At 36.9% G+C, this 17,289-nt stretch overlaps 2 protein-coding genes across 2 annotated transcripts in view; both read left to right on the forward strand.

Annotated features, from left to right (window-relative positions):
- LOC121506194 overlaps positions 1-17,289 on the forward strand; it is a 177,463-nt gene that overhangs the window by 121,941 nt on the left and 38,233 nt on the right. The window lies entirely within an intron of this gene.
- On the forward strand, positions 1,211-16,101 carry LOC121506199. Its single transcript, XM_041781885.1, has 14 exons — positions 1,211-1,426; positions 3,471-3,596; positions 3,825-3,915; positions 4,381-4,536; positions 12,132-12,257; positions 12,354-12,514; positions 12,654-12,741; positions 12,906-13,007; positions 13,817-13,837; positions 14,212-14,232; positions 14,601-14,621; positions 15,487-15,524; positions 15,639-15,666; positions 15,811-16,101. Exons 3-14 carry the CDS (start codon positions 3,852-3,854, stop codon positions 15,846-15,848), a joined length of 864 nt encoding a protein of 287 aa, XP_041637819.1. The 5' UTR covers positions 1,211-1,426; positions 3,471-3,596; positions 3,825-3,851; the 3' UTR covers positions 15,849-16,101.

The following is a 17,289-nucleotide window of genomic DNA, read 5'->3' on the forward strand; positions in this document are numbered from 1 at the left end:
TGTGTAGGTTCAGGTAGTCACTGAGATTATAACAGCACAGAAGTGACACTGATGTACTGTGAATCCTCTGCCATACAGTATGTTCACTCTAGTCAATGTTGGAAATAACAGTCCAGTCATTATTTCTTACAGCTGGAGGTTTTTATGTGCAATTAAAGATATGACTCTGTAACTAAAAGTGACCCATACATTATGTGAAATATGTGTGCATGTTTATATTTTGTGATCTTTCCATTGCTGTTTTGTTCTTGAAATGTTAAAACTTGAATAGTTTGAGGACTTTGTTTTGCTGAGATGTCAAAGCTTAGATGCATTTCTGCCTCTGACCCAGTCTTGAGATAAAATTTAGTTTGAAATAAATAAACACATACTTGACACTCAAAATAAGTTTTAGATTTTTCTCTATACTGTAAAGTTAGATTAAGACATTCACATTCCCCAAAGGACTGATCTGAATAACTAGGGGGGATTTTGTGACTTTAGCTTCTCAACCACACAGGAGACTTTTTTATTTAATGTTTATGTTTTTACATTCTTGTGAATGTGAAAGTTTAAGATTGAGTCTTTTTTCTTCAGCTGTTGCCAAATAATCATCCATTCAGGAAGACAAGGTTTGAGAAGGTGCGGCCCTGCTACCCCCTCCCTCTTTGGTGATGGGAATCTTGACTCTTTTTAGTGATCGGGTCATTTGGTTCAGCAAGAAGAGTCAGCCCTTTTGACTCCCAGTTGGCTCTGCATTTGAGTCCTTGATTGGCTTCATGTTACCTGCCAAATTTAGCAATGTCATGCAATGTTATATGACATGACACTGATACCTGTGCTGGTATCTTATTCTTAAATGCTTTTCTAACTTTTTTTTTTTTTTAATAAAATCCAGTAATTTTTTTTTTTTACATCCACTTGTTTCTAAAAACAAATTGAGGGTCAGATGAAATTAGCCCTCTGGCTGAGCTGTATGAGACACCTGAAATAAAATGTTACACCATTATGTTTGAGTCCCTTGAACATGTTTTGCCTATGGTAGAATAGTGTGGAGAAAAGATTGTCCCTACTAATCAATCACATAACACACACAAATAACAAATAAAAAATATTTTTACTAAAAAGTAAAAATGATATTAAACAGATCTCAAATGGGATCCGGATTTTAAGGTTCATGTAAAAGAGTCAGATCTTTGAACCGGCTCGTTCACGGACGACCCATCACTGCCAGACTTTTCTGTCGATTTTTGTACGTGACAAACAGCTGTCGTCTCGTATACTTGTTGAAGACGTTTCTGCTACCTGTAAGTAGTAAAACGTCTAGAAAAGAGTGGGCCACGTACGTTTTGGTGTCGGTGTACCCCGTTAAAAAGATTCTGCACGCTCGAACCATTGGGATAATTTTACAGCTTCCGGTTGTTTTTTATGGTGTCCCCCAGCGACAGTAAGTGTTGAAATACTACTAAATATGTTGTTTTGGAGATTTTAAAGATCTGTCCTCTGGTTGGTATGAGGTGTGGAGAGTCACATGTAATATTATTACTTCTAGGGTGACCATATTTTGATTATGGAAAACCAGGACACTAGGCATGGCAATGAGATACTCAAATGATACTCGATGTTTACTCAAAAATGCCTTATAAGCCTCCACTGTATGGATAGAAAACTGTTTCTCTCTATAACCAAAGACACAAATTCAGATAGGCAGAGGTTCCACAACATGTTACTCAACATTATAGTTTTAAAAATAACGAATGAAATAATGATAGAAATAATGTCTTTTCTGTATTAGAAAATAAATAAATAAATTACTAAAAATAAAATACCTCTGCTGTATTAGCAATCCAACTTTAACAAAAATAGCTCTCACAAACTTACAAAAACTAACTCACAAAAAATATCTATATCTTAAGTTTTCGTCTTCATCCTCGTTTTTCTCTTCATCCTGTTTTTCTTCCTCATCCTCCTTGTTTGCACATCTATATTTTGCTGTAGAGCTGATCTTTCCCAGCAGTGTTTTGTTGCTTAACAAATGAGTAATTCTTGTGAGAAGTGTCTTTAAAGTTGTATTGCATAAATGGATTCCTTTTCAATGACTCAAAAGTGAGCTGGTTCCTCCTCTTTTTCCGGTGGCTCTGCGTCAGTGAGAAAATCCAGTCAACATTTGCACTGTGAGAGGGAAGTGCAAAGACAAAATGTGCAAACTTCAGTAGTTCTGAGTAGCATGCAATACTTCTGGCCTTCTCCAAGTATTGGACCACTTCTGGTGCACCTGCTGGCCAATGAACTCCTCATCACTGCTGCACCTTTCTATGAATTTCTTTTTCAAAACACTTGACATCATCAGTCGGCACCCCCTTCTCTCTTAGGTACTTGATGCAGGCCTCCACATCGTTCCAATCTGGTGGCTCACTCAAATCCATCCACATAAATGTTGAGAACTCTTCCATGGGAGTCATCCGCTTCTCCAGATACTCCAGACATGCACTGTAGGGCCTTGCACGTCAGCACAGAACTTGTCAAAGTCCTCACCAAGTTCATCTCTGTGATTTTCTGCCAGTAGTCCCTTCACTTTTAGGGACATGAAATTGTTGCTCTTACATTCAAGAAGAATGTTATGGATGCTGTGCAATATTTTATTGACCTCCATGATGGAGTTGTTCTCCTTTTCCATTTGTTGAATGTGGGTGTGAAACACAGACATGAGTGAGTGCATGTGCCACAGGTAGATCTCACTGATGTCGTTTTCAAAAAACTTCTTGATCACAATGGGTGGCTTTTGGTGAGACAGAAAGAATGCCTTTAAAGCTGGAAACATCTGTAGCATCCTCTCAATGCCTGGAACAATGACAGCCACCTTGTCTTGCTGAGAGAAAGCATCCTATGTGCTCAATGTCAACAAAACTGAAGTAATTATCTTCAATTTGAGCTGCATTAACCTTCAGGAAATCTGCCATGTTTGAGGTCTGTCAGTTTTTCATGAGCTCCACTAACTGTTAAAACTTTGTCGCTTTGTCTGAACTGGTCTTCACTTGCTTTGAAGGGGATTAGTACATGTGGGTAAAGTTTAATCCAAGTTTTGACGTATTTTACTCAACTTCTTGTTTTTTTTCTCCATTATGATGGAAAATACTGAAATGTAGGCCGACAGTTCAAAACTAACTACGATACTAGTTTTGCCCTTTTTTATTTTGTAACATAGACCTATGCTTTTTTTTTCTCAAATCTCTCCCCTTAGTTTATTTAGAGTTTGTGTGTGTGCGTGTGAAGTATAATTATGGTATGTTTTTTACTAATCAGCTAAAAATGCTTCACGGTATTAAATTATTGTATTAGTAACAGAAAAGACTTCCAAATTCAGCTAAACAGTATCACTGAATTTGACATTAGTTATGTTAATTCAACCTGTTTTCTCTCTGGTTTTTTTTCTATTTTGATTTTTTTTTCTCTTGTGTGGTGTCACATGTCACCGTGTCTCATGATTTTAGGTCGCTGGGAGGTGAACACTGATTCTGGAGAACCAACAAACACATGACTGAAACTGACCGACAGCGGCATCTACACACCAGAGACTAACGGCAAAGACTCCAACAAGGTTCAGCTTGCTGTTATCTGTGAGTGCAACCATTTTAAATGAAGTTCAACCACCAGATGAACTTTTTGAATTCTTTTTACCTCAGACCCACTTTCTACTTACGTTTTTCTGTTTTTTTTCTGTCAGCTCGTGCAGCTAAACCCTCTGTTATCAAATCCTGCAACACTGAGATGACCAACTAACTGCTGCCTGATCTGTCTTTAACATACATACCTGTAGACATGATTTTCTCTCTCTCAATTTTTAGGACAGTGTGGAGGACAATTTCAGATGTATGATGATGAACCCAGTCAACGGTGAAACCAGTGATGGCATCAAAAACCCCTTCATCAGTGATGGTCCCAGTAACAATCATCCTCCTTAAAAACACTGTTTTAATACTTTTTTAAATATAGCATTGTACCTATACAGTACAACATTATCAAATAGAAACATTAACTTACACCATTTTAATATGTAATAATAAGAATGATGCATTTTATTTACAGGCACCTTTTTAAGCACTTAAAGTCATCTTACAAGGCAAAGTTAAAACAGGACATGTGTTATTTGTTTGTATGTTAATTTATCCATTAACTTTGTTGTAGAAAAATACTGAAGTATAAATGTAGGCCTACTTAGACACTCCAGAACTAAACAAACTAAACTGATCTCTCTTCCTGCTTTAAGAGTTTTTTTTTCACTCATGGCCTAAAATGATTTAGGACAGAAAATGTTATTTTGATAACACAGAAAAGACAATTAAATGCAACTCAGCAGTGGACGTAAAAATTTAATAATGACCTTTGGTGTCTTTTTTTCAGCTGACCCTGACCAAGTTTACGGAGCTAAAGGTGAAGATATGATCCTCAGCCCACCCCCCATGACTGAAACTATCCGAAGAATAGAGTGGAAACACAATGTTGATATTGCAGCAGATTGGTATGGAGAGGACGTTTGGTGCCTTTACCCATTTGAAGGTAAATTTACTTACACACATACTTAAATATGTTTATTGTGAATGCAGTATCTCGAGAACACTTTAAGGGGTGTTTTTCCAAACTTTGCATGAATATCCACTCCAGCTATAGAATGAAATGATTAGATTTTGATTTCACTCTTTTCACATTCTCTCTCCCTCTCTCTCTCTAAGACCAATAAACAAACAATTCCCGCTTATCATCAAAAGGAGAGGATTTTCCTTCATATAAGTTAAACAGTCTTCTGATGATTGTCTGTCTTTAGAGAACAGAAAATGAACACATTCGTATGTTTGAATTGCAGTGAGAATGGTGTGCTTTACTAGCACAAGTTAATAAATTAAAGACTGACTCTGTCAGGGGCCAAATGTTTCGAACATCTCCACAGGGCTGTACGTTCACTTTTTTGCCTGTAGCACTGGTGCTACAGCGGTTGACAGTCTTGTAGCACAAAACAAAAACCTGTAGCACAACATATAAAATGTCTGTTTCAGCTCTAAAACCTACCAGTAACCAAAATATATGCTTAGTATGCAAATGTACTTGAAAAAAAAAAAACAAAAACAGCCTAAATCACAGCTCTAAAATAATGTCTAACAAAGCTAACAGCCAATCACTGTTAAGGATTTTGGGGTGCAGCAGAGAAAAGAGACAGTGACTGTTCATCTCCACATTCAGACACAAAACAAGCAAACCACTGGAAGCTGACTAACTTTATTGAAGTGTTGGTGCTTGGAGGTGATTAGAGCAGTGTGATTTGGAAATCAGATCTTGAGATTAGACAGAGGAGGAAAAAAAAAGCTCCATTCATGCTGCTATTTGCTGCTATAATCCTTTTATCATCCTTTTTCTTTTTCAGGCAGGACTGACAGCTGGAGTCTTTTTCTGTGTTCATCCTTATTACTTAAACTTTAAAGTGTTCTAGAGATTGAAGTATGTTTCTGTGTTCATCCTAACGCTGTGTTTCAACCACCCACAAAAAGATTCAGATTGAAAAAAAAATACAAATTCTCAAACATTTATGTCTAATCTTTAAACATTTTTAAAATGTATATATTTTTGTATTGTGGTCTGCAGATGTCCTCAGACATCTGCCTTTCCCTCTTATTTAGTGGGAACTGTAAGTTTTCGTATGTACAGTTTATGCAGGATTGCGTAACAGTGGACTATCCTCAACCTTCAGCCTTTCCTGGTACTTGCTTTTGGGCTTCAGTGACTGAAATGCCTTTCACTTCCTGTTAAGAATTCCCCTAGTTTGGTCACTAGACTCTTTGCTGAGTCTTAAGATGACTCTAAGGTTTACACAGCCTCATGCTCTCATTGGCTCGTACATCTTTGCAAATTAAACACCGTGACTTGAGCGTCATCGGGATCAATGCAGGAAATTCATAACTGAAATAGTTGACTCTAGCCTCTAAGTAACTGTAAGTCTATCCATTTTACTTCATGCAGATCACCTTTTTTCTGGTTTATGGTTTCACGCCTCCCCTGAAGTTCTGTGGCACCCCCAGGGGAGGCCCGCCTCACACTTTGAAAACCGCTGTGCACTGTGCATCCCTAGTCAAACTAAGAAATATAGTTAAGTTTCAAAAGGACCAAGGGCCACAGTTGGCCCAGGGGCCATAGTTTGGACACCCCTTATATATTTACTGATACTCAGAGTAATAGGAAATATTTGTAACATTATTAGAAATTAATTTAACCCTGTTAGAGTGTGGTCCATATGGTACTATCACACTGGGGTCTGATGTTTATAGAGCTAATGTAAATTAATAAATCCCTCTTCTCTCTAACAGTGTAGAAGTAAGCTAGCAGATACTAATTTTTAACATAGTCCAGCCTACGTGCCAGGGCCGGAGTGGGACTGATTCTTAGCCCTGGAGTTTCAGGACTCAGACCGGCCCCCTTTCGTTCACAACGTTTCATTAAGTTGTCAATTGCGGATTGAGTATTTTGATTATTAATGTTCAATTAGGCTGTTAATATTTTTTTTTAAAAAGTGTTAAAGTTTACTTTTAGCATTCAGGTAGAGATATTTTGGAAACAGTTGAACTATGTGTATTTGTTCACACTATGGAACATCAGCTAGCCTGGGCCTTGTGTGTTACTGACAGCAACAACACTGAGCCCTTTACTGGGGCCTGCTACTGCTGCTGATACGAAAATTAAGTTTAAAACTTTAGGAAATATTTTCTTTAGTCAATGAAAGCCCGTTCCCACAATCAAAAAAGAAAAAAATCTATATTATTATTTCATAATTTTGACTGTTTCATTACTATGAACCTCTATGCCACTTAATTTTAAGTACAGGTTTCATAATTGTACAAGTCTTCTGTTTTTTTTTTAAAGTGATCCCTTCATAAAAACCCTTTTTTCCAATCATTTGTTAGTCAAGTTAGTTTTCTTTACACATCATACCAATACAGTACTCTTTTTTTTTTTTTTTACATTACCTGAATCCTCCCCTTCCATTCTTATGGCTTGGTCTTAAAAAGCAGTAAAGGCTCTTCTTTTCAGCAGCAGACTGGTGGAGGGGCTGCAGCTGCAGAGGTGACGTTTAACACTTAGTTCTTGTAACACAGCTGCTATTTGCTTAGAGCTTATTTGTGTTGTGTACTTATACCTTATTACCTCCGCCAAGGAGGTTATGTGATTGGGTGGGTTTGTTCGTTTGTTAGTTTGTTAATTTGTTAATTTGTTAGTTTGTTGGCAACATAACTCAAAAAGTTGTTGATGGATTTTGATGAAATTTTCAGGAAATGTCAGCAATGGCATAAGGAAGAAGTGATTAGATTTTGGGAGTGATCTGGATCACCGTCTGGATCCAGGAATTTTTTTAAGGATTCTGTACTATTGGGAGATGGGAGTAATGGTGGAGCTCTGCGCTGTTACCACTTCACACCAGGAGATGGCGGACATGAGTAACTTCAATCCCAGCAGCATTTTGGGTGTGTTTCCATTCAAAATTTTGGAGTTAATAGACTAACTGGACGAAACACTGATGAAGGAGGGTTCCCACTTGACAACCCCTGAGAAGTGCGGGTTTCTTACTACCCATGGGTCTGTACGGTTGACTTGTGGAGGCAGATAGCAATGGATTAGGGATTTCTTCACTGAGCGCTGATCCTCTTTATAGGGCACAAGTATCTTGTGTTTCATTCAAATTGAAATACACATGTCCGGTCGAGGAGATGAGTCGAAGCATAACAGAGAGAAAGAGCTGTAGCAAGAATACTCACAATGCTGGGAGGAATAGAGGAATATTCACCCTCTGCCATGACTTCCAGTCATCCAGTGAAACCATGGGTGAGACTGTCAGTGCATCTGTTGGCACCAGAGGGCAATCCTTCTGCCATGACAGTCTACCCGTAGCAAAGCCAATGCTTTGCCTCACTGTGTTTCCACCCCACCGGGCAGGGAGTAATCGGCGAATGCCGTGGTGAGGGGCACATGGGGACGGATCCAGGAATTTTTTAAAGGATTCTTCACTATTGGGAGATAGGGCTAATGGTGGAGGTCTGCGCTCTCAGAGTGCTCTTCTAGTTATATAGGCTATAAAATCAAACAATTCATTGACTTGTTCACAGACTTTGACAGTTGCTTGCACAGTTTATGCTGTTACATGTTGAACACCTGGTTCTGCTCGCTTACCTGTGTCTTCTCCAACTGGCATGTTTACATTGAGCTGTGAGGTGGTGATGAAAAAAAATGTATATTTGCCCTCATGAGCTTCTAAAACTCTCTGTTTCTTAGTCCAGCTTTTCACCAACTTTGCTCTAGTTATTATCCATCTTTCTCTCTTGATTATCACTTTGACTGTCTTAAGTCGGAGGGATTAACTACTGACGTGGCAAACCTGGAACCAATGTAACAGTTTTCTTTCCATTCAGACATACACGGACGGTCCACTCTGCTTGACCAACACATAGACTGTAGAAAGAATTGGACAGACCCTGTGTGACATCAGTCATCCACTTACAGTAGGCGGACTCAAACAGTTCTTGAAGCTAATACACGGCGGCTTCCATACTGAAAATCACGGTCTCAACTGAACTTTGGATCAACGTAACAGCAGTGGCTGTATATCGGAGCATAGAACATGCCACCACAGGAAAAAGCCCTGCTGAACTTTTGTTTAACCGGAAAATACGGGGAAAGTTACCAGACATTGTGGAAACACGCATAACGGAGTGGGCAGCACGTGACAGAGATGCTGAGCAAAAAGGAAAAGCAAAACTGTATGCTGACGAACGCAGAGGAGCTCAGTATTCAAAAGTGGACATTGGAGATGCTGTACTCATACAGCAGGACAAAGTGGACAAGTTCACAACACCACTCAGCTCAACATCACACAAGATTGTGAGTAAAACAAGAAATCAAGTGGTAGTTGAGTCTCCAACTGGAACACTACAGACGGAACACAACACATGTGAAGAGGTATGAAACGGATGGTCACAAGGAAGTAAAACAGACAGAAGAAAAGGCTGAGGACAGTGTTGGAAACAATCTTGGAGAAACATACAGTGAATGATTATAGACTGAGCCGGGACATTCAAGTTTCAGACGCCCCAGTAGCAAGACCACAGAGAGCCAAGAAACTACCTGAAAGACCCAGTGAATTTGTGTTAAAATAATATGTGCACACAATGTGAAAGTTTGGTAAAATTGTGGTGTACAATGGTAAGTGGTGCACAGTAAGTGAATATGTAATATTTTCTGGTGTGAAGTTCTGTTTAAGATACATCAGTTGACAAGTTTATTTCCAGGAAAAGGAGGAATGTCATGTTAGGGATTTAGTAAGTCTCACGAGAGTTGTAAACAGGAAGTGATTGATAAGGTAAATTTACAGCCTAGAGGCGATAAGTTGTATGTTCAGGAGTTGGACAATAAAACAAAGAAAAGTCAAGCTTTATGTCATGATCAAATTCAGTTTCCACTATCTAATTAAGTAATAAGATAGGCACACAACACTGCCTACGACCTCGCATGATCACGTGACTTCAGAAAAAAAACATGGATGTCTGTCCATACTGTCTTGCTGGCGCTCCACAACAGGCTATCCTGGCATGCGTTACAGGGGCAGCAAAAATTATAAAATAAGGGAAAAACTCAGGACGAAATCCTGGCTGGAATTAAGGAACAGTTGTGTTTATGGTTGTGAGCGGTCAAAGTACGTATGATTTGTCTGGTGACGCTACCCGGTGTGCTCACTCTCATTGGTTGTTGTAGGTACTCCATCAGCTGCGCTACAAACTAGAAACGTAAATATCAAACATGTTCGATATTTACAATCCAGGGTCTGGGAGGCTACAACGCAATTTGGAGCAGTAAATTAATCGTATTGTCACCACACAAATGCCTAAATGACTACTCAGACAAATAATCGTTGAGGGGTCAAATCTTACCTAAAATCGGGCTTAAAATACTGTAGTGTGTGGCTGGCCTTATATCGTAACTGCTGCTGTTTGGTTAACAAGCCAATACGTGTCTGAATTTAGCACACAGGTCTGATTAGACACAGACAGACAGACAGCAGTGTATGAAGGAGAGATGAGGGAGAGAGAGACAGGAACACGGAGGAGTAGATCAATACATCAACACTGCATAAACGTTGTGTGTATTGCTAGGGTAAAGACATGATTTGGTGATTGATCTTTTTGTTTAATTTACCATTAAACTCCAATTGTACTGATGTTATCATTACACTGTTAGAGAGAAAAGAGAGATCTGTTTATTTACATCAGCAGACCCCAGTGTGATCGTACTATATGGACCAAACTGTAATGTCTAATCCAGGTACATCTCAAAAAAATTAGAATATCATGAAAAAGCTCAATATTTTTTGTCACTCATTTCAGAAAGTGAAACCCATATATTATATAGACTCATTACACATAGAGTGAAATATTTCAAGCCTTTATTTCTTTTGATGATTATGACTTACAGATAATGAAAACCCAAAGTTCAGTGTCTCTGAAAATTAGAATATTGTGAAAAAGTTTAATTTTGGAAAGTCATGGTGTTCACACCCTGATTAAGCTAATTAACTCAAAACACCTGCAAAGGTTCCTTAATCACTTTTCTCCAAAGCGTACAAATGAGTAGACATTGAAGATTATCCTTCCTACATATAAAGTCCACATGACTTTTTCCTGAGGTGCAGAACTGTAACTGAAAGACACTGCGGCGAAGACCAGTGAAACACATCCAGCTACCTAGCGAACACCTACGGTGAATGAAACTCTTGTTTAAAGGATAAAGGTCACCGCGGGTCACACAAGATTACATATGCTATGCCAGAGCATGGCGGAACGGGCAACAAAGCATCAGAGCCTCAATGAACCGTTCTCTAATGTTAAAACCGGTCCAAAGACCGGTTCGTGCCACATTTTCACCGATCCAGGGCTCCGTGGGCCGATGCACTCGGACTGCTGTCGTCAAGATTGGTTAACCGATCCATATCGGATTATCTTTACACCACTATTAATAATGCTAAGGAAGTTACAAGTACAGAAGGATGAACATGTACCAGTAAAAACTCATTTTAATATTTATCTCCCAATTTAATGTCAAAGTAAGACACCTGGGTGTGATGAAAACTTTCTTCAATGTAATTTCAGAATGTTAGCACGGGAGGCCTGGCATTTTCTGTTTTATAAATGAGATCAGATAAACTTAGATTATCATGAAATTATTGTTTTTTCCCTTTTTTTTTTGCAAGTTTTTTTTTAAAGCAAAAAGTTATTTTGATTCAATATTTAGGTTGTACCGGATCGATTCGGACCAAACCGAATCATTCTGTATTTTCATGAATCGTCAGTGAATTGAATCGTGGTGTGTGAATCTGGTTTGGAATCGAAAGGCCCGGGACACTGAGGACAGGGAAGCATGGTGGTGAAGCATCATGATAGGGGGATGAGTCTCATACTATGGTGTCAGTGCTTTTTATCACACACCAGGGATTGTGGATCAGTTTGGATACATCAAAATACTTAAAGAGGTCATGTTGCCTGATACCAAAGAGGAAATGACCTTGAAATGGGTGTTTCAACAAGACAACGACCCAAACACACCAGTAACTGAGCAGCATCTTGGTGAAGATGTGAAGCAGTTCTCAGAAATATTGGGTTATACAGCTAAATATGAGTTCAGTGATTCACAGGAGAGCTGAATCTTCAAACATTCTCCAGTTTCTACAGTAAATGTTGAAGTTTGTAAAGAAAAATGCTGACACTGCTATTCTTTGAGCAGCTTAATATTCCTTTTTCTTCTCTGTTGAGTAATAATACATTTATCTTAAGACTTGTAACTCTTTGACAGCACACAAAATGTTTAACATTTACCTTTAAAGGCATTTACACATGATTTTGACATAATTAATAGATACATCCAAGGATTAAAAGTTTTAAAAATTGTTTTTTCTGAGTTATTTAAGTGTTTGAGGAGTAGAAATCTTTAATGTTACAACAAAACATTTATGTTGAAATATCAATTATTAATTATAAAATAAAAAACAGGGATTCACCACCATATTTTTGCTTTTTTCTGTTTTAATTTTCCCTCCTGACTGGTGTCCTATTTTACTGTTACATCAGGTCGCTGTGAGGTGAACACAAGTACTGGAGCACTGACCATTAAAGGACTGGAACAAACAGACAGCGGCATCTACACACCAAAGATTAATGACAAGGTCTTCAACAAGACTGAACTCTCTGTTATCTGTGAGTGGAGATATAGATAAAGTTTGTCTATAAGATGATTTTTTAAAAATTTCTCCTGACCTTAAGTCTAATGTAGCACCTTTTTTCTTCTGTCAGCTCCGGTATCTAAACCCTCTGTCAACATATCCTGCAACACTAAGAAGACAAACTGTCGCCTGACCTGTGAAGGCAACACTGCAGATGCTGAACCAATCAATTATAAGTGGTTTGTAGATGGCAAGGATGGACCTTCAGGCCGAAACATACCTCTTACAGAGGTATGAAAAACCCAAGATGTCACTGTCAGCCTGAACTGATGAGTTTGAACACTTCAAATCATGACTAATGATCTTTGTTGACCATACAGTGTCATCCTTTTTTATCTGTTTTCATGATTTTCTTTCTCTGAATGTTTAGGATTCAGTAGGGGACATTTTCAGATGTATGATGATAAACCCAGTCAGCAATGGAATCAGTGAAAACATCACAAACCCCATCATTGAACGTGAGTAGGTCTACTGGCTTTGTTGATATACATTTTTGATATAAACACAGATTGTATGTCTGAATACCTTTTTAAATACAACATTAATACTACAATATCAAACAAAAGCATTAGCCATCATCATCCAAATACATTTACCTTTGTTTTATCCATTTGTTTTATAGAAGAACAGATCCTTCTGGCATCCATCCTTGGACCAGTAGGAGTCATGACTCTTTTGGTAGTCATTGTGGTTGCTGCATTTCTCATTAAAAAACACATCAAGGGTAAGAAGCCAGAATTCATTGTGTTGATTGAAATATTCAGTAATGATGAGTTCTTTCAGTAGTTTTGCTCTAACATATTTATAAGTGATAATATTTGATTTTAAACAAAAAGTCAAAATCACCTACAGATCAGTTCTGTGGTTTAAGTCTGATGAAGGAGTACCTTATGTTCTTTCCACTGTCACTATCAAATATAAAACAATGCTAAAGCATGGTCAGTGAGTCACTAAATACTGTCTGAAACGTGAAAACTTTCACAAAATCCTCAACTGAAGTCTATTCAAATTATTTAAATATTGATACATTTTGTTAACATGCAAAGCATGCCTGTTTTTTTTTTTTTTTTTTCAAATTTCAGCAGAAATTGTATCGTCACTTTGTTGTTTCTTCAATAGTTTTGCTCTACCAGATTTATGAAAACAAATATTTAATTTCACAAAAAAATCCTAAATTAAATACAATCAGTAATGTGACATAAGTCTGATTAAGATGTTGAAACATAGTTCAATATTTTGATTATTCACTTTTAAAAGTCTTTTTTTATTCCAACAGAAATTGTTGTGTCATTTTGTTGTTTTTTTCAATAGTTTTCTCGACCAGATTTATGAATCCAAATATTTGATTTTACACAAAAATGTTATCCTTAAATACAATCAGTAATGTGATATAAGTCATATGAATATGTTTGAGTTTGTTCTGCTGTCAGGATCCATCTTTGGTGACACTCTGCTTAAGCATGATTAATGTTTAATGATGATCACATTATGAATGACTGATTTACAACATGCTTTTCTTTCTCTTATACACAGGGAGACGTAGAGACTATTACGGTAAGATACAAAATGTTCTCTTAAATTATTGATAAGAAAATATATAGAAAAATAAACATAGTTGTCAACTGTTTTTTATTCATTTTCAATATGTAAACCTGCCTGTGTATAATATTTTTTTTATTTTAGCAAAAATTGTAGTGTCAGGTTGATGTTTCTTCAGTAGTTTTGCTCTACAAGATCTATGAATCCAAACATTCAATTTTACAAAAAATATCATTAATTAAATAAAATCAGTTATGTAATATAAGTCATATGAATATGTTTGACTTTGTTCTGCTGTCAGGATCCATCTTTGGTGACACTCTGCTTAAGCATGATTAATGTTTAATGATGATCACATTATGAATTTACAACATGCTTTTCTCTGGCAGGGAGAGCTGGAGAACTATACGGTAAGATATTTTTATAAGAAAATATATAGAAAAATAAACATAGTTCTCAACTGTTTATTATTCATTTTTAACATGCAAAACATGCCTGTATTTAATATATTATTAATTTCAGCAGAAATTGTTGCTTCAATTTGTTGTATTTTCAATAGTTTTGCTCTACTAGATTTATGAAAACTAATACTTAATTTTATACAAAAAATATTATTAATTAAATACAATCATTAATGCGATATAAGTCATAGTAAGATGTTTAAGTTTGTTCTGCTGTCAGGATCCATCTTTGGTGACACTCTGCTTAAGCATGATTAATGTTTAATGATGATCACATTATGAATGACTGATTTACAACATGCTTTTCTCTGTCTTAGACACGGAGAGATGTTCAAATGGTAAGATACAAAATGTTCTCTTAAATTTCTTGATAAGAAAACAGAAAAATAAACATAGTTCTCAACTTTGTATCCTTTCTCACATGCAAAACATGTCTGTTCATTATCTTTTTATTTCAGCAGAAATTGCTGCGTCACTTTGTTGTTTCTTCCGCAGTTTTGCTCTACCAGATTAATGAAAATACATATTTGATTTTACACCACAAAATTTGCCTTAATTAAATACAGTCATTAATGTAAAATAAGTCTTACTAAGATGTTTCAGTTCGTTCCCCCAAAACATTCCTATGGAGGTAACACTCTGCTTAAGTACGATTAATGTTTAATGATGATCACATTATGAATGACTGATTTACAACATACTTACATACTTTTCTTTGTCCTGTATACATTAAAAAAGTAAAACTAATAGAAAAGAGTAAGGAACTAAATGTTCTCTCCAACGTGAAAAGACAAAAAAAAAACATCCCTTAACTGTGGTGAATTTAAAAACATAATTTAAATATTAATTTAATGTTATTGTGCAAAAAAAATGCCTGTATTCACCATTTTCAAGTATTTTTTTATCATTGTTTTCCTAAATCTGTAGTCCACTTAAAGTATTTAGCACAACCAATAAAGTAGATTTTTGATTTTAGATTTTTGTATATTTTAGCAGAAGTTGTAGCACCACTTTGATGAGCTATCATCTTCTTGGCTTTAAAAAACAAATAGATAACAAATATGTGGAAAAAATATTTATTCATAATGACCATCTGTACGCATTTCAAGTTCGTGTTTCAGGTGATTGCCTTTGACTACAATAGTTATAAACAACAGGATTTTTATTGCTTTGTAATTGTTATCCTGTTTTTTATCTTGAAAGGGACTACATTTAAGCTGAAAGTACCTAAAAAGGCCAAGGTAAGGAAATGCTATTTAACCTACATTTAACTAAGCAACAGGATTTTTATTGTTTTGTAATTCTTTTTTTTGTGTGTTTTTTGGTTCTTCTTTTTTTATGTTGGAACTAATCAGTGTGAAATGGAAGAACCAGACTGTGAAGGTAATGAGATGCTATTTAACATATTCTAAAACATGATGATCTATGATAGAAAATGTCTGATTAAAACAGAAAATCCTCAACCAGATGTGCAACAACTCTTGAGTTATTTTGAAATGTATATATCCTCTTCCTTTTTTCTAACAGTTGTTCCAGAGATCAATGAGACATTTACTATGACCTAAAATCTCAGCAAAGGAGCAGATGTGTGAAATTTTATTAAACCAAATTCTCCCTGAAGAAAAACAAACTACTTACTCCCTACAAAGAGGATCAGTGCTCAGTGAAGAAATCCCTAATCCATTACTATTCAAGTCAACCATGCAGACGGATGGGCAGCAAGAAACCAGGACTTCACCAAGGGTGTCAAGTGGGAACCTACGGTGGCCGGTAAGGGCAAACAGTCTGCAAAAGCCAGACGTACTCGAAATGACACAAAACGGCTTCAATAAGAGAAACGCTTCAACTTTAGAGACTCACTCAAAAGTCAAAATGTACTTCAAAAGGGGAAACGCTATGCAACTGAGAAAACACTCTTCAAGAATCAAAAACAAATTCATGAACGACAAACACGCTTCTAATACAGAGACGATTCCACACTCAAAACTATCCTAATCCAAAACGCTTTCAGGGAGAAAATATTTCCCCCCTTCTGGTTCCGATTCCCCCTGGACTCCTGGACTGGAGTCCAGGTGCTTTATGATGTTTCTGGTTTTGAAGAGCATTTTGGATTAGAATCATTTTGAGCGTGGAATCATCTCTGTATTAGAAGCGTGTTTGTCATCCATTAATTTGTTTTTGATTCTTGGAGAGCATTTTCTAAGTTGCATTGCGTTTCCCCTTTTGAAGTTCGTTTTGAATTTTGATTGAGTCTCTAAAGTTGAAGCGTTTCTCTTATTGAAGCTGTTTTGTGTCATCTGGCTTTTGCAGACCGTTTGCCCTGACCGGCCACCATAGGAACCCTCCTTTGTCTGTTTTGTTCAGTTTATCCAGCGACGCTTCCAGAGGGCTGGACAGTGAAAACATGTTTAAAAAAGTGACAGAGGAAATGCACTATTTATTTCTGATGTCATTTAACCACGTCATAGGCACTTTGGCTCGTTTTGTCAGATTTGAAAGCTTTCTGATGACAGTTTGAGTGAATACATTTTCTTTTTTTAGCTGCCAAAGAAGTAGAAGTCAACATTTTAGCTGTCTTGCATTTGCTTCTCTCAGGGTCCCATCTTATTATGTGTAGAGATGTTTCTGACCATTAACCTCCAACCTCCTGGTTATGGCTCAGAAATATTCCAACCTTTCTGACACATCTCTGTAAAGTTGTTGCCACATTAAAACTGCAGCACACTTCCATCAGCAGACTAATTTTTACCCAGTTTCGGCTGTGCTGTTACAAACCTCATCATTAGTTACTTAACGCAATAAAACCAATCTAACTGAAAGATTTTTAACTGCATAATGCCTCAGCATCTCAGCGGGCTGGTGTATACTGGCGGTGATTGGCCTACAACTTAATAAGGGTACTATTAAAGCTGCCATGTTAACAAAGTTTCAATGTTTGCACTTAATGTTACCATGTGACACATCTCCTGTATATATCTTGTATGTATATGTGTGTATTGTATCTTC

This window comes from Cheilinus undulatus, linkage group 24 (assembly GCF_018320785.1).
Source record: "Cheilinus undulatus linkage group 24, ASM1832078v1, whole genome shotgun sequence".
Taxonomy (NCBI): Eukaryota; Metazoa; Chordata; class Actinopteri; order Labriformes; family Labridae; genus Cheilinus; species Cheilinus undulatus.